We start from the raw sequence: 24,849 nt of genomic DNA, 5'->3' as shown, positions 1-24,849 counted from the left end.
GGTATACAAGTTCATACTCCAGACCCCAACCCCCGAGAGCGCCCAGGACAGTGGTGGGAGGCACCGAGGGCGGGGCCCCAGCTGTTTCACCCCCTCTAGCCTTCATCTCCCTCCAAGGGTGACTCACTCACACTATCTCTAGAGCCCAGGCAGGGCCTGCTCTACGTACCTGATCCCAGGCCTGGTTGTGTCCCTAGCCTTTCCCTTGGGCAGCTTCTGCCTGGCAGGGAGATGGGGAGCCCTGCAGCCAGAAGGCAGCGCACACACACAGATGGGGGATGCGCCCGACACCTCACAAAAGCACACACATGCCCACGACCTGCTGCAGACACCAGGGCAAGCAGGCTGGCCTGGGCTCCTGTGATTTTGTCCCTTATCCTGTCCTTGGACACTGCCTGTGGCCCCACGCAGGGCCCAGCACCACCCCCTCGGGCCTTCCATCACTCCCCGGGCCTCCCCAAGAGCGGCTGGCACCAGGGAGGGCTGGGGCCCAGGCAGCCAGACCCCTAATAATAACCCTCCAATGTGTGTTCCTGAGCGCCTACCTCCATGGGCCGGGAGCACGTTTCATTCTGATAACAACCAGTTTCGTCCCCATTTCGCAGATGAGGAAACCAAAACCGAGAGAGGCTGAGTGACTTTCCCAGAATCACGTGGCCAGTAAGTGGCTGAGTCGGAGCCCAGGTCTGTCTGTCGAGGCCTGTTCCTTAACCATGCACTGCCATCTCTGTGATATAAGCTGGGGGAGACGGATAGCGTGGGGTAAAGGGCCTAGGTCTGACAGCCTGGCTCCACGTCCTGCTCCAACACCTCAATGTGTGAGCCTGGGCCAGCCACTTCACCCCTCTGAGCCTCAGTTTCCTCATCTGTAAAAGGGGGACAAAACACTGGGCCCACAAGATTGTCATCAGGATTCATGAAAGTGCAGTGAGGCTGCCTGGCACAGTGCAGGGTTCAGTCAAGGGCCATAGGCTGGCTCAGGGCATGATCCACATGACCAAGTGGTTGAGGTGGGAGGGCACTGCTGATGGGGACTGGAAAGTGCAGCGCCAGGGCTTTCTCTAAGCCCTGGGCCAACGGCCCAATAGGGCTGGGTGCTACCCAGGAGCTCCCCACCCAGAGGGTGGAGCTGGGTTCCAATCTCAGCTCCTCCACGTTCTGGCTGTGTAGCCTTGGGAAAGTGACCTACCCTCTCTGGCCTCGGTTTCCTCATCTATAAAAAGGCCATATTTATGCTCCCTGAAGGACCCATCAGAGCCCAGCACACAGGAGGCACCCAGGACTTGCTGGCTGAGCTCTCACCAGGGCTCTGATGTACACCCTCAGCCTGGAGAGCGCACCCTCCCGTCCTCCCCACTCCCTGGCACTCCTCTGAGCAACGCAAAGATGATTTATACTTCAGAGGATGAATCAATACGATATACAGCCAAAGACATCTTTAATCTTTCACAGGAATTAGGCAAAAGGTACAGCAGCCCCCTTCTACTGGCCGCTCAATTCTGATTTCAATTTGGGCAGTTGGAGCGTGGCTTTCTCTCTCCTTTTCTTTTCATTTGCCTAAAGATGGTTCTCCAAATCAAATTTCATTTAGCAGGTGGGGCGGGAAGACCTAGCTGCCCAGCCAGGGCCCCGGGGCTGCACACCCTGCCAGGGGGTCTGCGGACGAGGGAGGTCCGGCCAGGTGGGAGGCCAGACCCTCAGCAATGGGAAGGAGTGCAGGCGGCAGGGCACAGCTGGGCCCCTGTGCTGGGCCCAGGCAGAGAAGCTAGTTCTCTTATTTTTCTAGGGGTCCTTTTAAACATCTTGAGTAGACTTTCTATTTTCTAACTACTCAATGCCTGATTAGATGCTTGCAGAAAATTCAAACAGTAGCCTTAGCTTCAGCCAAAACGCAATGCCCTGACCTCACCCCAATCCCATGCCTCTCCCACGCTTAACACATCAGCATGTGTCCCTCCAGGCCAAGTGTGTGTGTGTGTGTGTGTGTGTGTGTGTTTGTGTGCGTGCACATGTGACTGTCACACCCCCATCCCTTGCACAGGACTGGTCCACATGGGTCTCAGTTACTGTAGTGGGAAATGGGCAGAAGACAGAGTGACAAAAATACAAAGCAGTTGGGCTTCCCTGGTGGCCCAGTGGTTGAGAGTCCGCCTGCCGATGCAGGGGACACGGGTTCGTGTCCTGGTCCAGGAGGATCCCACATGCTGCGGAGCGGCTGGGCCCGTGAGCCACGGCCTCTGAGCCTGCGCGTCCAGAGCCTGTGCTCCGCAACGGGAGAGGCCACAGCAGTGAGAGGCCCGCGTACCGCAAAAAAAAAAAAGAAAAAAATACAAAGCAGTTAAGACCTCTAGTCCTGGAGCCAGCTCGCCTGGATTCAAGTCCCTTCTCCACCTCTAACTTGCTCTGTGGCCTGGTGCCAATTATTTGGTGTCTCTGAGCCTCAGCTTCCTTCCCTGGAAAACGGGGGTACCTGCTTCATCTGGTAGGGCAGATTACCCAGAACACCCGGTATAAACAGGGGTTCAGCATGTGCCAGCGGCATAGGGAAGGCTATGTTGAGTACAGGGGGTGGCTTCCAGGTCCCTATGGCAGGGACCAAACACAGCTGAACACTAAGATTCTGGACCTCTGTCCCTGCCCCCATCCAGCACTTTGGTCCCCAAATCCAACAGAGGTCGCACCTGAATCAGAAAGGCAGTGGGCTTGTTTGGGGAAGGACTCAAGCCATCAGGGAGGAGAGGAGCCTGCAGAGCAGGATGGGTGGAGCCAGTGCAAAGGTACCCAAGTCTGAGCAAAGAAAGAAAGGATTTGTGGGCAGTTGTGGGGGGCGGGGGGGCTGGGGTCTGACACTGCCCAGCCTGCCTGCAGGTGGGAATGGGGTCTGTCCACCCCCTGCTTCCTTCCGCGGGGGCCCAGCTGCTGGAGCCGCAGCCGTTAGTCAGCACTGCCCCACTTCCACCACCCCGCTGCCCTCACCGCCAGGTTACAAGCACCCGAGCTGCTTCGGCTGTACAATTAAAGGGGCTTGTCTGAGATTTATAGCAGGATTATGCCCACAGGGTGTTACCAACGCCAGCCTCTGGACACTCTGTGGTCCTTAGGAAAAGCAATTAGAGTTCCGGGGCTCTCCGGGTATAAATATAGAGACGCCATCCCCCAAGGTCGAGGGCGCCACAGTGAGCTATTTAGAGACGGGGCCTTGGGAGAGGCCAGGAGAGGAGGCAGAGGGGCCCCGTCTGCGGGGCGGAGGGTCCGCCCGGGGCGGAAGGGCCTCCCTGCTTCCCTCCATGCCCCACGCAGCACGGGAGCCGTGCCTTGGCCCCCACAGCTCTGAATCAGCTTGGCAGGGCTCACCAGCCCAGGTGGAGCCCCCAACCCAGGGGCCTGTCTGCTGCCCTGGACGCCCACACACACACAGTCCCACGCAGGCTGTCCTGCCTCAGTGTGACCATCGGAAAGGACCGGCCAGAGGCCCAGGTCTGGGCCTGCCGTGGAGGTAACCCTTGCTTGCTTAGCCTCTCCTTGCTTGCTGATATCTAGAAGCTTTATCACTTTAAGGATGGCAATTCAGGAACGCAGTGAGCTCGGCGGGGCAAGGGGGCCTGTGGTAAGTGGGGAGGATCCGAGGAGAGCAAGTCACTTTCCCACCCTTCCCCGAATCCCACCCACAGGGCACCTACTTCCCTGAGGCCGGCACAGCCCCACCGCAGCCCCTGCCCCTCACCACACGGCCCAAGTTTAAGGATTCTGAATTCCCAGTCCCTCAAACAAATTCTTGCTCCAAGAAGCTGCTAGTTGGCCTCTGGCTCCTGTGTCCCTGAGACCCCACTGAACAAGCCCACCTCCATCCCCACCTCTTTCTCCTCCTCTCTGCCTGAGAACAGGGGATGTTCCATCAGCTCCCATGCTGGGAATATTGACAGTCCCTCCGTCTGCCCAGCCATGTCCACAAAAGTCATTCACATCCACCCTCAGCCCCCAGCAGTCACCCAGCCACCCACCCACAAGGCCACAGGCTCAGAGGAGAGACTCAGGCCCATGAGGGGGTGGCCCGGGGCAGGAGAGCCCAAGGCAGAACCCAGGGAGCGGCTCGCGAGCAGTGCTCGGCCACCACGCTGTGACATCCCCCCGTCCCCAAGCACGACCCTGAAGGCAGGCGCCGGACTCACCGTCCTCACGGGACTTCTGGATGAAGGCCTCCACGCCACTCTCACCGTAGCTGCCCTCCGAGGCTAGCGTGGACACGTAGTTCCACTTGAGGGCACGGACGATGTCCACCATGGCCTGGGCCTGGTACGTGTCCGAGGGCACCACACGGGAGAAGAAGTCGTAGCGGCTGTTGTCACTCAGGTCGGGGGCTGTGGAGGCGTAGCTGATCTGGGGGATCTGGGGGCGAGAGGGGCCACTGATGGGGGCGGCTGGCACCTCACCCTGCCTGGCCAGCACCAGCCCCTACACCCCAACTTGCCTCCCATCCCATGGCCTTGGGACCACCCCCCCCAGCCCTTCCAATGGGCACCGCCTCCTCTCGTCCTGGGGGAGACCCCTTGACATGGGCTGAATAGGTCCCAGCCTCACTTGACAGAGGAGGAAGCTGAAGCCCAGAGAGGGTGGGCAAATGGTTGGTCAGCCCCGCCCCTGGCTCTACCCAGGGTCCCAATGCCTCCCACCCCCACTCAGTTCCCCTGCTCCCGTCTCTCCCCAGGCCTCTCCGTACTCCCAGCAGGAGAAGTGAGAGGCATGTCAGCAACAAGCCCTCCTCTAGAAAGTCTCCCAGCCCACCTCACCTGGGTCTTGTGACCGGTGGTCCCTCAATAACACACACGTACACACCCCAGAGTCCTAGGGGATAACGCACATGCCTGTACACACATACATGCACGTGCTAACACACACACACACACACACACACACACACACACACCACGGGATCCTCTGGGTGCCTCAATTTACGTAAAGAGCTGGAACATCCCAGCTGGAGAGAATCGCCAGATGGTTGGCCCAGGGATGGAGTGGGAATGGGGATGGGGTGGGGATGAGGGTGGTAAGAGGGGCCTGAGGGTTTATCTGGTCCACTCCCTGCCCCCAGGCAGCCTTTCTTGTCACCACCCAGCAGACCCCATCCCCACAGCTCCCTCTGGGCCCAGGCTCCTTCCTCCTGCCCAGCTCAGAGGGGACAGAGCCCAGCTTCCAATTCCCGCAGCCCTCGCCCCACCCCACAGATTGAATCCCAGAAGGCCAGAGAGACTGGGGCCTCCGGGAAACCCTCTCTCCGCAGCCTGGGACACAGGGCCCACCCGGTGCCACAGCCTCTCAATGGCAGACTCCGGGCCTCCTGGCCCCAGCCCGGCTCCCCCAGTCACAGGGCACCTTCCTGCCCTCACACCTCCCACCTGGCCCCCCAGGCAAAGGTGGGACACGGAGCTCTCAAGCTGCCCTTCCTCCTGTGGTTGACATCCAACATCCAGAAGGGACGTGAAAGGGGTCGTGTGGACCCTCCTGAGCCTCCCCCACCTTCCCCCCGCCCACATCCCGGGTGCCCTCCTCACAGGGCTCTCGTCTGCCCCGGCTCCCCAGGACCGGCCCGTGGCCCGTGCTCTCCACCCCCTGCCTTGGTCCACATTGCCATGTACCCTTCCTGTGTGCCCTTTACCCTGCTCTCAGTCGTCCACGGTGACAGGGTGAAGGGCTGGGCATACTGATCTGGGCTGATGTCAAATCGAAGACTGATTCCCCCTAAGGAATAATTAAGATTCAATCCTGGCAGAAAAAAATTAATGGCCAGAATTTTAGTCCACATGGCAACTGAGGGTGAGAAAATATCCTGGGAGCCAGAGGACTCCGGGAGCCCCCTGCACATGGGTTTGCCCACCTGGCCTCTGCCTAGGGTGTGCCTATCCCCAGGGACAGTGGGGGGGGTCCACCTTCCACTGGGGTATGTACTCAACCTGCTCTGAAACTAAACAGGGGCAAAGCTGCCTCCCGGGAGACAGCCAGGGGCTAGAGGTGGGGTTGGGCAGGACCTTCCACCTTAGACTCTCTGTATGTTTTCCACGTAGAACCACGCAAATACAGCACGTGTTTAGAAAGCAAACCTCACTGGAATGTCCCAGAGCACATGCGTCCCTCTGCCTGCCTGAGTCAACAGTGTCTGAAAACTAGCCCAGTCCTCTCGGCCCTGGAGGGCACTTAGCATGAAAGCAGCACCCGCTACAATGCGGACTCTGGTTGGACATTTGATGATTCATTCAAAGAGTATTGTTATTTTTAAGGTCTGATGATGGTATTATAGCTGCGGTTGGCTGGCTGGTTTTTGAGTCCCTAGCTCTTAGAGCGCGGTTTCCCCACCTCAGCACTGTTAACGCTTGTGGAGGGGAGTGGGGTGTGATTCTTTGTTGGCGGGCTGTCCTGCACCTTGTAGGATGTTTAGCCGCGCCCTTGTCCCCTACCCACTAGATGCCAGTAGCACACCCCTCCCCAAGTTGCGACAACCAAAAATGTCTCTAGACATTGCCAAATGTCCCCCGGGAGACAAAACTGTCCCCAGTTGAGACCCACCATTTCAGAGATAGGTACTAAAATATTTAGGCATGAAGTGATATGATGAGGTCTGGGGTTTGCTTCAAAAGAATTGCTGTGGGAACGCGAAGAAGAAATAACACTGGCCAAGAGCTGACAACTGTTGACTGGTGTGGACATGAAGGTACACTGCCCTGTTTGTTGTACTTCTGTGCGTGTCTGAAATGCCTACATTTAAAATTGTTGACAGTAAAACAGAACAAAATAAATGTCACCCTTGGGGTCATCCCTCTGAAGAGAAGCGCCCTGAATCTGGAGCTGGCAATGGAGATGCAGGGCCACCACAGCAGGTCCCTGAGAGAAGATGGCCGTGTTTCTTTGTTTGCCAGCTCACCTCTGCCAGCCCTAATCACACACCCAGAAATCCACTCGCCTCCTGATTAGAAGCAGCTTCTCTCCTACTTCTGATGTGTTCTCCCAACACAGGGCCATAGGGCCGGAGTCAAAAGTGCCCGCTCAGAGGAGGGGCAGCAGAACGGGGCTGGTGGCAGAACGGGCCAGAGCAGCTCACACGAGGCAACTTCTCATCCCTCGGTCCTCCTTCCAAGCCACCTCCCCCCTCCCCTCTCATCCGGGCACTCGGCCTGGGCAGGGATAGCGGATGGACAGGTGGCTGTCCAGGTCCCGGGACTCAGAGCCTCCGCCAGTGAGCTCAGCCTGCGTCAGCCGGCTTCAGACCCAGGCGCCGACCCTGCCCCCTGCACACCCTCATTCCCATAAAGGGTGGGAGGGGCAAGCATGGGGCTCCTGCAGGTGTGTGTGTGTGCCAGCCTGCAGGAGTGCTCAGGGCCTCTGAGTTCTGAAGCCCAGTGGGGGCCCCCGCGCTGCCCCCAACCATTCCTGAGATCCTGGAACAGGGGCCCTGCCCCGAGGTGATGAGGGTTGCGGAGGAGTAGAGTCAGCTTCCTGAACAGGGTCCAGGGAACAAGCCAGCATCGCCTCCGCCAGCTCCTCCTACCCCGCCCCCTGCAGGCTCCCTCCTCAGCTCCAGGCCCTCCTGAGGTGCCCAAGAGGATGGCCTGAAGCAGTGATTTGGGAGTTAAACTGCTCAGGTTCAAATCCCAGGTCTGCCATGCACCGGCTGGGAAACCTGGGGCAGGTTACTTCACCTCTCTGGGCCTCAGTTTCCTCCTCTGCAAAATGGGAATAATTCCAATCCCTTTCTCATAAGGTTGTGAGGGTCATGTGTGGGAACTCACAGGAGGTGCTAGGGGCAGCGCCTGGCGGGCAGTCAGCACTCAGGGGTTAGCTCTGATATGGGTTATTATCCCTCCCCCCGCACTTCCTCCTGGCAGCTCTCTCTCTGCTTTTACCCTCTAGGACTGTCCCTGGTGCCTCCCCCTCCCACCCCCAGCTCTCTCCCTGTAGCCACAGAGTTATTGCTTAGTGGGGACACCTCCTGGGGCTGGCAGGTCCCCCCAAGCTCCCCTCCCTCCCGTCCCCACCCCAGCCTGGAGTGGAGGGGCAGAGGCAAGGACCGCCCTGGGGACCCCATGGGCAGGGGGGTTGTGAGAACCTGGCCCCAGTGGGGCTCTGGCATCTCCGCAGCTCTCACTGTCCCCGCAGCCCAGCCGAGAGGGAGGGAGGCGCTGGATTAACATTCTCCTCAGAAAACATTCCTCTCCTTCACAACAGCCATGCCCATCCTGTCCCCCGGCCAGCTCCTCCCTCTCTGCCTCCCTCTTGCTGTCACCCAACAGTTAGAGCACCAACTGTGTGCTGGGCACTCTTCCAGGTGCTGGGGCTGCTACACCTTCCTATTGCACCCTCATGGGACAAGAGTCAGCAAGAAGTCAGACTCCAGCAGCCCTGACCAATGACGGCTGTCCTCCTCTGGGGCCATCTGTTCGCCTGTTTCTCTTTCCTCTCTACCTGCCTTCCTCTGCCCACAAAGCCCAAGACCTCATCCCCCCACATCCAAATCTTCCTGGTGCATCAAGGCCCAGCTCAAGTGCCACCTCCTCCAAGCAGCCCCCCAGGAGCCTTCATCGTCCAGAGAGCCTGCTCAGACCTCCCACAGCACCAAGTCGGGCTGCTCCAGGGGCACCGAGCACATCCTCCCCGTCCTCCCAGGTGTTACGTATTTGGCCAACTTATCAATTCAACAAGCGCTCTGAGGCGCCCCGCGTTGTGCTGGGCAAGGCTGCTGGGGACACACCGAGGGGAACTGGGCTCATCCCACCCCTAAACCCAACACTCACTGCATCTGGGGGACAGCCTGGGGAGGAGGCAGGTGGAATGCCATGAGTGGCACACAGTGTGTCTGCAGCTGGCACCCAGCAGAGCCTCATGCTTACAAAAGTACGAAAGGGGTGAGTGACTGAAGGGGGAAATACATGAATAAACACTCTCTCTCCCTCCCTCTCTCTCTCTCTCTCTCTCTCTGGCTTCTGGAGTGACAAGGAGGTCCCTGCCACATGGGAAAGACAAAAGCTGCTTCCGGGCTTGAGCAACAATGAAGATGAATGTCAAGCACATGTGTGTTTGTGTGACATGAGCACGTGCGAGCACATGCTGGGGCAACATGCCCTGAGCACACAGCACACTCGTTGATTTATTCCTCTTACCAATAGTCACCGAGCGCCAACGACCTGCCAGGCACAGCTCTGAGAGCAGGGGTAGGCGGTGGACACTGCCCCGTGGGGCACCCCATGTAGACAGGGGCAGGCGATGGAAAGGCGATGCAGGGCTGCTAGATGGGGATGGGGCCCAGGAGAAAAAAAGAAATCAGGGGAGTTCAGGGGACTGTTAGGGAGAAGGCGTAGGGAAGCCCCTCTGGCAGGGTGACATTTGAGTCAAGACCCCAAGGGGGTGAAGGAGGCAGCCCGTAGGTATTGGAAGGAGGGCTTTTTAGGCAGAGGGAACACGTGGATGTACATGTATGCACGTGTGCGTAAGCATGTACATGCATGTGTATCTGTGTGTTCCAACCTGAATCTGTTCTGAACCTGCTCCAGGCCTGGCCAGCAGCCCCAAACACCCCCCGGGGCACAGAGACACTGGCTGGGATGCAGGTGGCGCCCCAGGTGCCAATAGCTCAGGCTCTGGGTCACTGGCTCCCCAACCAGCAGAATCTGAGGACCCCCTGAGAGTGGCCGGTCCCCATCCCACCCCATCCAGAGGAGTGTCGGGGGATAAGCAAGCTGCCCAACATCTGAGTGCCCCAAGGGCCCAGTCCCCACAGCCTCTGAAGGCCAGGGCTTTGTCAAGGCCAGGGTTTTGTTCACAACAGTCAGGGGTGAAACCCCCACCCTGACCTGTGCAAGGCCTGGGGAACCCCGAGCCAAGCAGCTGGATGTCCAGGGCCATCACCACGGACACCTAGGGCCACCTGACAGGAATCCCAACCCTCTTCCTGTGAGTGTGAGTGTTTAAAAGCCCCTCCTCCTCCCTCCTCTTCCCTAACCCTTGCCTCAGCACTCTCTGGAATCAACCTGCCCAGGGCTGTGCCACCCAGCTTTGCCATCCAGCTGTGCCACCTTAGGCAAGCAGGCAGCCTCTCTGGGCCTCAGTTTCCACGCCTATAAAGCAGTCACAGAAACAACAGAGAGGACTGCATTAGTGAGAACACACACAGGGCTGAAAACTGTGCCCAGCACATGGGGGTCCTCAGCAAATACTAGATATTATTAGAGAGGGAGGCAAGACTGGGACTGTTGTGCCCATTTTTCAGATGAGGAAACTGAGGCTCGGACAGATGAAAGTGCCCTCTGAGTATCAGAGCCAGGAGAAATCAGAAACAAGGCACAGACCCAGCTCCCCTGCCTCTCTGTTCACCGTCCCCCAGTCCTGGCCTCAGACCCTGCACACCCTCCCAACTGACTCTGCTCTTTCTGTTCCACCCACAAGCCAGGCCGGGCAGCCACAGATTGAGGCCGGGATCCTGAAGCCCCCTCTGGCCACCAGCCCGACCCAGGCCGGGACCCAGGCAGACCCCAGGACCCCCACCTGCCTGGCGCAGCCCCTCTCACTCGGGGAGCAGAGGACCCTGCATGGGGCAGGTGAGACCCCGGGGTGGCTGCCTGCTCCTTGCCCTTCTGATCCTGGCTGCATGAGGCCTCGACTGCCCAGCTCTCAGCATCGGCTGTTTTCTTTGCAGATAAAAGGCAGCCAGCCAGGTTTTAGGTACATGAAAGCTGCTCGGGCAGGAATGTATGGTTCAGAGAGCCGGCGAGAGGGCAGAAGGCCAGCTTCCAAAGGCCTGGGGCGCCGTCGTCTCCCACCCGACCCCTCTCACGGCCTGAGCCACGCACCCTCTGCTGCAGAGACGGTGCCCGGGAGGAGCAGAGGTGCTGCCAGCCCACCTCTCTCCCTCCCCGGGGCCTCGGGGCCAGGAGGGCAACTCACTGAGAGCCAGGCACACAGTAGGCACCCCCCATACCCTTGTGGATCAGCGACCACCTCCTCTCAGCCAGGTGCTAAAGACACGGATTTAAATAACCCATCTTCTGGGCTTCCCTGGTGGCGCAGTGGTTAAGAATCCGCCTGCCAACACAGAGAACACAAGTTCGAGCCCTGGTCCGGGAAGATCCCACATGCTGCGGAGCAACTAAGCCCGTGCGCCACAACTACTGAAGCCTGAGTGCCTAGAGCACGTGCTCTGCAACAAGAGAAGCCATCGCAATGAGAAGCCTGTGCACCGCAGAGAAGAGTAGCACCCCGCTCACCGTAACTAGAGAAAACCCGCAAACGAAGACCCAACACAGCCAAAAATAAGTAAATAAATTTATTTTTAAAAAATAAATAAATAACCCACCTTCAGAGAACCAGTCTGCTGGGGGGGTGGGGGGAGGAGGTCCTCGGAGTGAAATGCCTCCAGGCTGAAGGTGCCGGGTTGGGGGCAACAGGGATTCACTGCAGGGAGAGTCAGACTGTGGGTCCTGAGGAGAGAGCAGAGGCTGGCAGGGTGGGTCGAGGGTGTAGACAGATTGAAGAGGAGAAATGGGGCGGTGCAGAGAGGGGGGTCAGGGGGAGTTCAAGGCAGCTGGGAAGGGCAGTCAGGTGAAGGAATTGGGGTACGGCAGAGGGGGGTGCAGTGGGGGGACCCAGCACGCAGAGGGGCACCTGCCCTCAGTCCTGACCCAGCCCGACCCTTGAGAGGGACCCCAGGGTTCAAGAGCAGAGAAGCAGGCTTCCAAAGCCTGGAAAGTGGGGGATGCCCTGGGCAGGGGGGCTGGGCTGGCGTCTGGGTGGTCTGTGGTCAGCGTGGTCTGTGGAAGGGCTGGGATGGGCCCTAGATGGAAGGACGGTCTGCCAGCTGCCCTGGGCCTCATCCCAGCCACACGATGGGGTCTTTCCCCTCAACAACCACCTTCCCCCCAACCCACTGGGCCATTTGGGGGCCACCGGCCACTTTCCCACAGACCCTGTGGGAATGCAGGCCAGGACAGCCCGGGGCGACTCACTTCGGGACGCTGTCATCAATCAGATCACACTACCCTGCAGACACAGCCCAGCCGCCAGCTCCGGACCCCAAGCACCGGGTCACTGGGGGCCGGGCCATGTGCCCCGGCCTGGCCTGGGCCCGCCGACCTCTGCCCCAGCACAGTCCATCAGCCTGCCCAGCCCACCCTGGGAGCCCTGACTAGGCCTTCTGCCCCTCTTGCTGCCCAGGGCACTCGGCCTCCCCAGCTCTGCCCCCTCCCCAGGCCCGGAGATGGGGTGTCCTCCTCTGCCCGAGTCACACAGGCCCCTCAGGCCAGCAGTCTTTCCCCTCCTTGACCGAGAAATGGACATCAGTCTCCAAAGCTGCAAGTGCTATCTTAAAAGACAGTGAAATCTACCCACAAAGCCATGTGGTCCCTTCGCCTGGGCCACCCTGTGGCCACCAGCCTCCCCTCCCCCCACAGGCTCCCAGCCCACCCATACACCTCAGAAACTCTGTTGATTCTATCATGAATTCACTCACTCAGTGCTTCCCTGAGCACCTACTAAGCACCTTGCACAATCTTTGGCACTGGGGCAAACACACAGAGACCAATCCCCGCTTTCATGGAGCTGACATTCCAGCAGGAGAGATGACATTAAGTGAGCCCGCAAGTGACTAACATGGGTGCTGGTCCTTAGAGACACTTCCAGCTCCCTGACCTCCTGGCATCTGGCAAAATCCAACCACCTGCCCCGTATGCTTGGCCGGGGCCACCTGCCATGTTCTGGCCACTGAGCTGGGAGCAGAAAATGCTACCATTTCGAGGCCAGAGCATCTCATTTCCATTGTGAGACCCTACAGGGTACATGTTCCCCCTGCTACTGTGACCAGCAATGTTCCAGGCCAGCCTGGTCCCTGAGGAGGTGGGCAAAGCACTCAGCCAAATCATGTGGACATGTAACATAACAAGTGTTCAGTTTACATATTTTAAGCCACAGAGATGCGGGGGCTGTTTGTTCTTGCAGCACCTCCTCCTGATGCTGACAGACACAGGGGGCGTAAGCTCTCACTCCAGGAGAGCAAGGAATGGGTCTTATTTACCTCCACTTCAAGAGCCTGGATGTGTCTGGTTCACACCCATCACAGGCTGGCTTGGGCTGAACTGAATTAAATTCACACACACACACACACACACACACACACACACACGTACAGATGTAATCATCGTCATCCTGAGAATGAGCATTTATTGAGTGCTTACTGTGTGCCAAGAACTGTGCAAAGTGGTTTTATAGGACTAACACCTTTAAACTTACAATAACTGTATATGAAGTGGGCCCACTTATTCTCCCCATTTTCCCAAAACTTAGGTACAGAGACATTAAGTAACTTGTGCAAGGGCACACAGCTAGTGATTGAGCTATGATCTGAACCCAGAGGGATGAGCTCCAGAGCCCATTTTACTGTCAGGTAAAACTTCAGCCTCCCCACTTCACAAGTGGGCCTACACATACACGTAACGTACACACACACACACACAGAATCTGAGGGTGACGGCAGTAGCCTCCAGTGACAAGGAGGGCCGCCCACATCAACTGTGGCCGCAGCAGCCACAGAGAGCCAGCCCTATCACCCCTCTGTGCTCAGCCACCACCTCCGCTCCTGGCTATCACACTATGGGCTGAAGTGGTCCATCTGTCCCCGTCACAAAGGATCGGGCAGGGGTGGGGGCCAGGGGCCCCAGAGGGTTGTGTAAATGGCTCTGCTTTGAGCAACAGCTAATTTCTGAACATAATTATTAATTTCATGCTTATCATATGCAAACCTCGGTCTCCCAGACGAGATGAAATTGATTTAATTAGAAATTCCATCATCAAGCCTTTTGGATCCAAGCTTTTAATTAGGGTCACCAACCCCACCCATGGCTGCCAGAGAGTGGGTTCATGGCCCCTGATTCCCCCCAAGGCCCCAGGCACAGCCAGCATGTGTAGGTCCCTCCACTGTCACCAGGGCCCCACTGCCCAGGTCAGGGCCCCTCACCAGGACCCTCACCTACCTCCCACCCACAGCACGGCCCCACAGTCACAAGGGGCATCTTTTTCCTGCTGGCATCGTAATGGGGAAATAGTATGGGAAGAGTTCGTATCATCTTGCAGGTGGAAGGACTGAAATCTTTAAGGTGGCAGAAGACAGGAGAGATAACAGGTCTCCCCTCTTCCTGAGAAACTCACACACCAGCCTTCTTCTGGGAGCCCCTGCTGGGTGCTAATAAAACGCCCTTTACTGCTCAGCTTAGGGCCATCTGTCAAAATGATCAACAACACTTGGCATTTTAACAAAGCACTTTCAACACATTACCTCTGACTTCATCTCCAGCTACCATCCTGGCCTTGCTCACGTGGCTCCAGGCACACTGGCCTTCTTGCTGTTCCCTTGAACATGCCAGGCACACTCTGCCTCAGGGCCTTTGCACTGGCTGTTCCCGCTGCCTGACTGCTCTTCCCCCAGGTCTCCCCAGAGACCCATGTGGCTCGCTCTCTCACATCCTTCCCTTCAAGACTACTCAAACATCACCTTCTCAGACCACCCTATTTAATACCAATCCAGCGTCCCTCTCCTGCACCCCATCTCCACCTCCCTTGCTTTGATTCTCCCCATAATAATGATCACTTTCTAACATGCTCTAGATTTACTTGCTTATTTCATTTATTATCCGCCTCCCCCTAAAACATCAGCTCCATGAATCCAGGGGCCTTTTTTTATTCCCCACTGTGTCCTCGGATGACTGGCACAGAACTTGGCTCAATAAACGCAGGAGCCACTTCATTGCCTCCACACAGCCAGCCTGAGGACAAGCTCAGCAGGGTCCCAAGCACCTTAGACAGGTGAGGAAACCGAGGCTCAGAGCCTTGGGGCCTTGCCAAGGTGACAGAGACGACCGAGTTCTGATTCTCACATGGTCTGACACTTCACCTGGGTAAGTGGAGGGCATTGCTCTGTGGAAGGGGGCCGCTCCACAGCAGCACCCTGCTCACGGAAGATGCTCTGAGGTATCCCTCCTCCCACCCCAGGGCTCAGCTCATGCACCTCCTGGGGCCCTATCCCCCTGATTTCACAGTGATATCCTAGAAGGCACTCGTTGGGGGGCCATCCCCCCCCCACCTATGTCTCCCCTTCCCGGGTAGCCACCCACCCTCTTATCAGGAAAGCAAGGGGACACTTGGATTAATTCCAGGCCTGCTCTGAATTATGTTTTCCAGGAGAGAACCAGACAGATGCAGGCAACACGTCTTTGAACAAATATTTCCCCAGAAAGTGTTTTATTCAGCACCTTGTCTCACCCTTTTAAACATTATATGTTTTCTTAGGAGCCCAGGAAAAAAGGGGGGGCGCCGATAAGGCACGGAGCCTGGAAAAGAATAGAGGGCGTAGAGTGGAGAGCCTCGTGGGGCTGACAAAGGAGCGGGTTCTGATGCAGGCTCGGGGGAATTACCGCAGGTAAGAGCGGGCGGGGGAGCAGGCAGCGTAAGGGCGAGAGGAAACAAGATCCTCAAATCAGCACTTGTCCTATTTCATAAGCAAAATTTAGATCAATAAATTACACTCACTTTTGCAGGTTTTACATGCTGACTCCGTAAGCTTGTCAAGAGTGACATGTGGGGGGAAGCCGAGGGATGGAGGAACCCAGAGTCTGGGGGGGAACGGTGGGGGCCAGGGGAGCCCCATGAGGCTGCAGTGCCTGCACCCCCTTCTCCTAGAAGGGCCCAAAGCCCAGGTTTCCAGAGGTGAGAAGCAGGCCACCACCCCCTCTGCCCACTGCCTCGCTGCAAGACTGCAGGCAAGTCACCGCCCCTGTGAGCCTCAGTCTCCACATCTGTCCAGTGGGCACAGTGGTGAGAACCGGCCTCTGTCAACAGACATGAAAGCTTGGAAAGAGATACAAACATCCAAGCTGCCAGGAGCCATTACTTTGTGTCTGATACATACCAGGTGCGGCAGCTACTGATACAGACTCTCCTGTTGATTCTCACCACACCCTGAGGGAGCGCGAAGGTTTCCTTCGCCCCGATTGACACGAGAGGCTGCAGCTCAGAGCTGAGGCCCGTGCCTGGGGTCACCTAGCTTTGGGGCCGGGAGCCACACCCAGGCCCACCTGATGGCCAAGCTGGGCTCTCTCCATGCCATGAGGCTGCCTGTGGGCCAGGGAGCCGGGCAGCACCGGGCACCAGGCCACATCCAAGTGTCCAAGGGGCAGGGGCTCGGGACCAGCCCAGGGGGCTGCCGTACCCCAGGGCACCGAGGTGAGGGTGCGGCTGAGCAGGGACCGGGCACTCAGAACCGGCCGGGCTGGGGCTGGGCATCCTGAGAGCCGGGTGGGACAGCAGCAGGCAGGAGGCTGCGCAGGTATTAGCGGAATCCAAGCAGGCCCAGGAGCTACCGTTTCAGAAGCTCCTACACCACGCCCAGCACTCCACAGGGATTCTCTCATTTAATCTGCACACAACAACCCCACAAAGTGAATGTTATTATTACCTTCATTTGGCAGATAAGACAACTGAGGCCCAAGAAAATATGGAAACAAAATCACACAGCAAGTGGCAAGGCAGGATTTGAACCCAGGTCTGTCTGACTCCGGCACCTGGGCATTCTCACCCCTACGCCCCGCCTGGCACATACTCCATTTACGTTGCCAGCCTCCTGCCCTGTGTCCACACCATCCCTGCCCCTGGGAAGCAGCCAGGATGGGGAGCCAAGAGTCCTTGCTCCTGGCCTTCCCTCACCGCATCTCTTGGATACACACTTCCCGTGTCCGAGCCTCAGTTTCCACATCTGTTCAATGGAGGTTTAATGAGCCCTGGACTCACAAGGTAAGGACAGAGGACGGGGCCTCCACGATGTGGGGGTGACATCCGGAAGCCTCTTCCACAGAACCCGCTGAGCCCACCCCCAAGCTGCGGGTGTCGGGGGCGGGGCCGGGACGACCTCAGTAAACGGGGTGCCCCTGGAGCATCTGTAATGGCACTGTCCTGCTGGCCAGCAATGGGGGCATGGCCAGGCAGCGAGAGATGAACCACGGCATCTGCCCAGTGTTCTCCCAAGTCAGGTAAATGTGCCGCGCTGCGTGGAATATATGGCTCTGTGTTAATATAATATGATATAATGGGATGTACAAACATTATCGAACACACAAGCCGATAAAAGTCACATCACCATTACTCCAGGTAATTTATATCACAGCTCAGCCACAGCCAGGCTGGCAGGGAGGAGGCCCCACTGGAGTGAGGGAGCCTGAGCCCTGGGCTGGACAGGGGAATGGGTAGGCCAAGTGCAGCAATTTAGCCAAGACCACAGGGCAGGCTGACAACTAGCCACCTGCAGAGCTCATCTCTCCCCTGCCCACCCCCCTTTGACCCAGCACTGCCTCCCGGGGCCCTGGGATGGAGCCAGCTGCTGAGAACCCAGCCTGCAGGGGGCACCGCCAACCTCCAGGGGCTTCTCTGATTCCTAGCTGCGCCCACCGCTGTCCTCAGGCACTGGCAGCCCCTGGCTCTGACCTATCTCTCACCAGCACCCTCAAGAAGGGGGTCCCATGCAGGTGTACCTGGGGTGCTGTTCTAACTCAGGGTTCCCTCTTGGGGGACATTTGCTGTGGAAGCCCCATCTCCATCTGCAAAACAAGGGTTTCTGGGCCCTGGCAAGGGTGGAGGTGATATGGGCCTCCCAACCCATCATGCATTCATTTAAAATATATTTACAGGATTTCTCTGGTGGTGCAGTGGTTAAGAATCTGCTTGCCAATGCAGAGGACATAGGTTCAATCCCTGTCTGGGAAGATCCCACATGGAGCAACTAAGCCCGTGCGCCTAGAGCCCATGCTCCACAACAAGAGAAGCCACCGCAATGAGAAGCCCGCACACCACAACGAAGAGAAGCCCCCACTCGCCGCAACTAGAGAAAGCCCGTGCGCAGCAACGAAGACCCAGTGTAGCCAAAAATAAACAAATAAATTTATTAAACAAAAATAAAATATATTTACTGAGCACTCATTCTGTGCCCAGCGCCATGGTAGGCACCGGGGAGACGACAGTGAGCAAAAGCAGACAAACCGCTGTTCCCATGGAGCTGAGTCCTGTGGGAGAGACGGTCTCTAACCAGATACACACACCAAAACATACATAATCACAACCTCTGAGATGGGCTGGGAAGAGGTCGGGGGTGGGGGGTGCGGGGGTCACCTGTGAGAGCCTGGAGTAAGGGCCTGAATCTGGTCAGGGCACCCAAGGAGGGCTCCCTGAGGAGGGGCAGTGAGCTGACACCTGAAGGATGGGTAGGCAATACCCAGGTAAAGAGGGAAGAACAACCCAGATGGAGGTGAGACAGGTGCAAAGGCCCTGTGGCTGGTTCAAGGAAAGGCAAAAACACAGAGAGGATGGGAGAATATAGCATGAGACATGGTTGTACTGGAAACAGATCCAGGGCAAGATGGGAACCACCAAGTGCACTGGGAAGGCTACTGCACTAGTCCAGGTAAGAGGTGAGGGTGGCCTGGCCCCGGGGCGTGTGTGGAGATAGAGAGAAGCCTGACCCCCCCCCAAAATCCCTCCAGCTCCAAGTGTCTCCCTCTGTGACAAAACTCTCAGTGAGCCCTCCCCTGAACTCTGCGCGCACCCAAGACCAAAAGAAGAGTCTGAAGCCAGGAGCCAGGCAAACAAGTTCTCCGGGTCAGCTGCCCGCTTCTCTTCTGGGTCAAGCCCATTCCTTCAAGATAACTGGGCTCCTGGGGATTCTCCAGCTGCCCCAGTGACATAGCAGGTTGAGGAGGGGCCAGGGACTCAGCCCAGAGCGGAGGGGAAGCTACCCCGCCTCTCACCCCCGTTGCCGGCACCTTCTGCCGCTCTGAGATCTGGCCAGGGTAGAAAGAGCCTGAATTCTAGTCTGTCACTAACTCATCGTGTGACCTCAAACTAGACCCTCTTCCATCCTGTGCCCCAGGTTTCTCATCTAATAATCATAAAATAACAATCACAGTAATAACTGACATTTACTGAATGCTCACTATGTGCCAGGCTCTGTTCTCAGCACTCATTTATTTCGTCCTCACCAGACACCTGTCATCAAGGTACTAGCATTCCGCCTACTTTACAGGTGAGGAAACCGAGGCCCAGAAAAGCTGAATTACTTGCCCAAAGACATGCATCTGAACTCTCGCCGCTGGGCTCCACCTGCCATCAGCCTCTGCCACCTCCCCGTGGAAGTAAGGATTGACCTGAATCACCTCTGAGACACCCCAGCTCTGTTGTGCTGTCTCTGTGCCTCTCAGCCCAGAAATTCAGCCTCCAGCCTGGAAGGGCCCAGCTCCTCTCAAAGGATGGCAGGTATGATTTGGGGGGGGAACCTCTCCCCAGACCCTTCTGCTTCCTTCCATCTACTGCAGAAACCTGCAGATGTCTGATTCCGTTCAGCGACCACAGTCCACCTGCCCACAGTGTGCCTGGTACTGTGATGGGATGGGGACAGCACGGTCCTGCCCAGTACTGAGGACCTGCTCTACGCTGTTCCCCCAGCAGCCCAGGTGTGATGAGTCCCAGGCACCCACCAAGGTACCAGCTCATGAAGGCAGTGGCCCTGGAACTTCCCTTCTTACTTCTCCTCCATCCTGAGGGCACCACCCAGGAAAGCTGCCCGCCATGCTCATCTCAGGTCTGCTCTGGGGTCTGACCTGTGACTGGGCCTTCTAACCTCACTAATTTCATTCTGACAACACCCCTTCCAGGTGGACATTGCTCTCTGCACTTTATGGGCAAGGACCTGGAGACAGGAAAGAAGTCGTTGGCCCTCAATCCCTCAGCTACTGATGGAAACCCAGGCCCACCAATGCCAGAGCAGGAATCTTTCCATCCTGCTGCCCGGCCTCCCTCCAAGCCCACAGCGAGAGCCATCAGCACATCTGGGGCCTGTCCAGACAGTGAGGGGACAGGCAGGACATGCCCACAGTTTCCAGCAACTGGTGATCTGAGCTGACACTCCTCTCTGAGAGGGAAGCCCGGAGCGGATCTTGGCCCCTCCCACCTGGTCCCCCCGACTCAGGCCCCTGCCCCAGAATCTCCATAAAGCCAGAGAGTTGACAAAGGTCTGCCCATGAGCCCGGGCTTCAGCAGGTCCCACTGGGAGCAGCCGCTGGGAGCAGAGCCCGGAGAGGGGTCCCGTCTCCCGGCACAGCCAGGCCCAGCAGACAGCGGGCACCTGCAGGGACAATTCAGAAGGGCCCAAAGCCTCCCAAGCATCTCCCCAACACCTGCTACCTGGCCGACTTCAGCTCTTAACAACCCTCCCCCCACTCACTTCCCTCTGGCCACACTGGCCTCCTTAAACAGCCCCTGAGCCCCAAGAATGGTCCAGCCTCACAGCCTTTGCACGTGCTGTGCCCTCTGCCCGGCTGGCTTTCCCCCCCGCAGAGCCACAGAGCACACCCTTTCACTCATTCACATCTCTGATCAAACATAACCTTCTCAGAGAGGCTGTCACTGAACAGCTCATCTCAAGCAGCCCCACAGCCCTCCCTGTCCCCTGACCCATGGCCCTTCTCACTCGACTTGATATAACACATCTCTCCTGGAGGAAGTATCTGGAGTGAACTGTGCCTCATAGGATTGGCAGCCTCAACAGCCTGTGGGTCACAGAGGCCGAGGCGTCCCACACCCACTGCCCAGCCTCAGGAGTTAGAGGTCAAGCTGGTGCCCGCCCCCCAAGCCCAGGCTTCAGGGCCATCTATCCTGCCTGGCAGCTCTCCTTCACCCGCCCCTCCCTACAGCTCAGGCCTGGAGATGAAGACAGCAAGAAGGTCCTTTGGGGCGGGCTGGGGGAGTGGAGGGTCAGGAGGCCACAGGGAACAGCCTCTCTCCAGGGGACCCCTGTGTCCCCCAAGCAACGCGGAGCCAAGCAGAGACAGGTCTCCCCATGGTCACCCTCAGGGCAGCCTGCCCAGGTGGACAGTCCAGGTAATCCAATCTCATGCTCCAGAGTATCAGCCAATGGGGGCAGGGACCAGGGAGGAGGAAACATGCACACACGGACACAGACGTGGACACACCTAGCAGCCTTGCCAGGAGCCGGCAGATTCAGTCCACCAAGACCGAAGGACCCGCTCACGTGCATGTGCCGAGGGCGTCGCGCGCGCACACACACACAGAAGGTGCTCGCCCCTGCCCGCTCCACATACACCCAGGTACACAGACACGAGAGCACACACTACGCACACAGAATTACATGAGTCACACACAGATACATCTAGAGACACATGGTATGCCCTGAGCCAGGCATGCACACTAGGTCTACCTGAGTGTAGCTGAGACACCCACCCCCATATTCAGGAGCACAAGCTCACACAAGCACGCCCTGAGTCCCACACACACATCCTGGACACACAAGCACACATGCTGACAGTGGTTCATGGTGCTAAATATACCTGAATGTGTGTGTGTGTGCACGGGCACACACACACACTCCTGTATAATCAGGATGGGCAGGGGCAGCATTTACTGTGCATTTTGGGGAGCACAAAAGAATGTTCATAACACCCCCTGAACTGTCACCACCCTGCCCAGCTGCCCATCAAGCAGCTGGAACTCTCAACTGCCCACAGTGAGCAGGAAAGTGCTGACCACCCCATTACCACCCGTCAAGGGGCGGTTTTTCTGCAGGGTTGACCCAACCAATAGGAGATCCAGCCTGGCAGGGGCAGAGCTCAAGGTGGGCGAGGGCTGATGAGCCTAGACAGGGTCAGCGGGGGTTGAGGAGGACCGAAGGACTGGGCACCAGGGGGAGGGGCAGCCCAGAGACTGTGAGCCCACCTGCCATGCTCGTCCGCCTGTCCCGCTCCCTGGGATCCCATGGGTTGGGGAGAGGGCTGGAGTTGGCAGGCCTGTCCCTCACTCCAGGCCCCAGCCCACCCAGGTAACTGGCACTGCTGGAGGGAGAGGGCCCTGGCTGGCCAGCACCTCCCACCGTTCCCTGGGTGCCCAGCACCTCCATGAGGCTGCAGGGACGTGAAGATCCCCAAGAAGAAATGGGGGCCTCGCCCAGAGACCCCGAGACAGGGGAGGCCTCATCCCTCACCCCAAGTCGTACCTAAATAACTGTAGTGGAAAAGAGGGGCAGGATCACTCCTGTGAACCAAGCCCCGCTCCAGCCCAGGGAGGAGAGAGCAGTGTCGGTAATTTGTTTTAATAATCCTGCTGAACTGGGAGAAAATTAACAAATGAGAAACCAGCTCGAAATTAATCAAACTTCCCTGTCCATCCCCCCCCCACCTTCCATCTCAATGAAGGTTATTTATCCAACGAGCAATAAAACACAGAATTAAATTAAACAGGCCCTTTCTTTGAGTCCTCTCCCCTAGCCCCAGGGAGGCAGTGTCTCCCGCTCACAGCTCTATAAGCAGCTCCTGGAGGGCCTCAGCAGATCCACGGCTGCGGACAGCAATCAGAGGGGTTCCCCCAGAAGGAGCCCCATGGTGAACGTGCTCCCAGTCTGGGTCTCACCGCCAGCTCTCTGCCAAACATATGAGCGGCAGATAACTCAACCACCCTCGCGAGGAGGGACGGAGGGAGGTTCCTGAGGTTGGGCCTGAGCTGATTGGAGGCTGGGGAGTCCCCAGGTTCTCTGTGGGGGAGAGAAAGGCATGGTAATGGAAGGTGGGGAGCGTGAGCAACTCCCCAGATGAGGACACTCTGGTGCCCACAGCAGGTTCCAGCTGGAAACACCCTCCTGGCCCCAACCTCTCGGTGGGAAGGGGCCAGAGGGGGCACAGGGCACAGGGGAAGCTGAAGAAGGACCTCCTGTGAGGACAGGACTCAACCCAGGGCTCAGACATCAGGGGGTCACTGCAGCACCCTCAGGGCAAGGGTGCACCCCACACCCACCACTTCCTTGTGCTGTCTGTCAGCATGTGCTTCCCTAAATATCTCTTCCCTGCAGCTTTTGAATCTATGCATATTTCAGCCAGGACCGCCACCTGGAGTCACAGGTTCCTAAATAACTACTCTCAGGGCCCCCTTCAACCATTCCCTTCTGTCTGCCCTCTAGCTTTGAAATTTGTAATAATAATGGCCTTCCCTCTACAGCTTTCACAGACATTCTCCCATTTAAACCTCACATCAACTCAGCGAGGGAGACATTTGCCACAATGCTTACCTTATGGTGACTAAGGCCAAGAGAGGGCCCTGAACAAGGCACATCCAGCAGTGGCTGAGGGTCCCAGCCGCAGCGTGCCAGGGATTGGGGACCAGGGGCGTGGGGCAGGGGGACGGGAAGAACAGGGCTCTGCAGAATTGCCAGGCCTCCTGGAAGCCTCCTCAGGGGCTTTCTGCAGAGGAGGGCTGGGGGCTGACTGCCCCCTGGGAGGAGGGGAGAGGGAGGGAGGGTTATTACACATAAACTCCTCCATGCCTACCTCTGACACGGCTACACCTTCAGCCCACACAGGGCAGCCAGAGGGCCTTTGACACCATAAATCTGATCCCATCACTTTCCGCTTAAAACTCTCCACAGGCCACTCATGCATCTGAAGTGAACAGCCACACTCTGTCCTGGGACCCAGAGCTCCTGCTGACCCAGCCCTGCCACCTCTTCCCCTCCTCTCTGAACAGCCTCCTTGTTCTTCAGATGCACCAAGAATGCTCCTGCTTCGGGGCCTTGGCACTGGCTGTGCCCTTCACCCACAATACCATCCAGGCACCTGGTTCCCTTCCTCACTTGCCTGGGCCTATATTCAAACGCCCCTTCCCTGTCCACCTGGTTTAAAAGAGCGCTTCACCTCCTCCATCGCTCTCGAAACCCCTGGCCCTCTGCAATTTTCCTCCACAGCACCTGTCACCTCTTGAATTATTGCTTGTTTACTGTCTTTCTCTCCCTTTAGAAGGTCAGCTCCATGTGGGGAAGGATTGCATGTGTTTTTGTTCCCTGCTCTATTCCTAACCTAGCCTAACATATGACTCACTAATTATTTGATTGGTGAATGAATGAATGAATGAATGAATGACACCATGCTTTAGGCCATCATTCGGGCCACCATAACCTCCGGTCTGAACTGTTCCATCAGTCTCCTAACCATTCTCTCAGCCTCAGGCCTCGGCCTGCAACCAAACCTCCACTCCACACCCAAAGGAATATTTTAACACCCAAATCGGACCAAGGCACCATCCTGCAGCATCAAGCCCACACTCTTGGCCTCAGCCCCTAATCCATCCCAACTCCCTCTCCACTGACCCTCTCCCATGCCAGGAGCCCTGCTGCATCCATGCCAGACATAGCTGTCCTTTCCACTGGAGCACTGTCATGGTTCCCTCTCTGCCTGCAGGACACCTCCTCCAGGCAGCCACCCCATGTATGCCCTGTCAGAACCGACCTCTCCCTACTCTGAGCCCCCACACACTCTCGCCTGTACCTCCACCACAGCCCTCCCACACCCCCAACTTGAGCTGTGACAAATCATATGCATGTCATACCTCCGCATCCAGGAAGGACCCAGATTTATTCACTGGCAATCTCTCCCATCCCCACCACCTGCTCCGGTATCTTGCACAAACTTGGAGCTCCATACATATTTGCTGAATCCAATGGAACCAGTTTAAACACAGCCCAGGGAGAGTGTCCATTAAGAGGGGCCTTTCCTTGGGCTTCCCTGGTGGCACAGCGGTTGAGAGTCCGCCTGCCGATGCAGGGGGCACAGGTTCGTGCCCCGGTCCGGGAGGATCCCGCATGCTGCGGAGCGGCTGGGCCTGTGAGTCATGGCCGCTGAGCCTGAGCATCCGGAGCCTGTGCTCCGCAACGGGAGAGGGCACAACAGTGAGAGGCCCGCGTACCACAAAAAAAAAAAAAAAAAAAAAAAAAAGAGGGGCTTT

General features: G+C 57.6%; 1 protein-coding gene across 3 annotated transcripts in view; it reads right to left on the bottom strand.

The window, feature by feature from the left end:
• The window catches only part of GRM4 (glutamate metabotropic receptor 4), a 102,082-nt gene that overhangs the window by 59,238 nt on the left and 17,995 nt on the right, over nt 1-24,849 (bottom strand). For 2 of the 3 annotated variants that reach the window (XM_060109691.1, XM_060109692.1), the window contains exon 2: nt 4,170-4,386. In XM_060109691.1, the coding sequence (XP_059965674.1) occupies nt 4,170-4,386 (217 nt within the window). Of the gene's footprint in view, nt 1-4,169; nt 4,406-14,010; nt 14,097-24,849 lie in introns of those variants that run through there. The other variant, XM_060109693.1, reaches the window with a different exon arrangement.

Source organism: Mesoplodon densirostris, chromosome 10, assembly GCF_025265405.1.
Source record: "Mesoplodon densirostris isolate mMesDen1 chromosome 10, mMesDen1 primary haplotype, whole genome shotgun sequence".
Taxonomy (NCBI): Eukaryota; Metazoa; Chordata; class Mammalia; order Artiodactyla; family Ziphiidae; genus Mesoplodon; species Mesoplodon densirostris.
The sequence above is the reverse complement of the archived record's forward strand: the minus strand, read 5'-3'. Positions and strand labels throughout refer to the sequence as shown.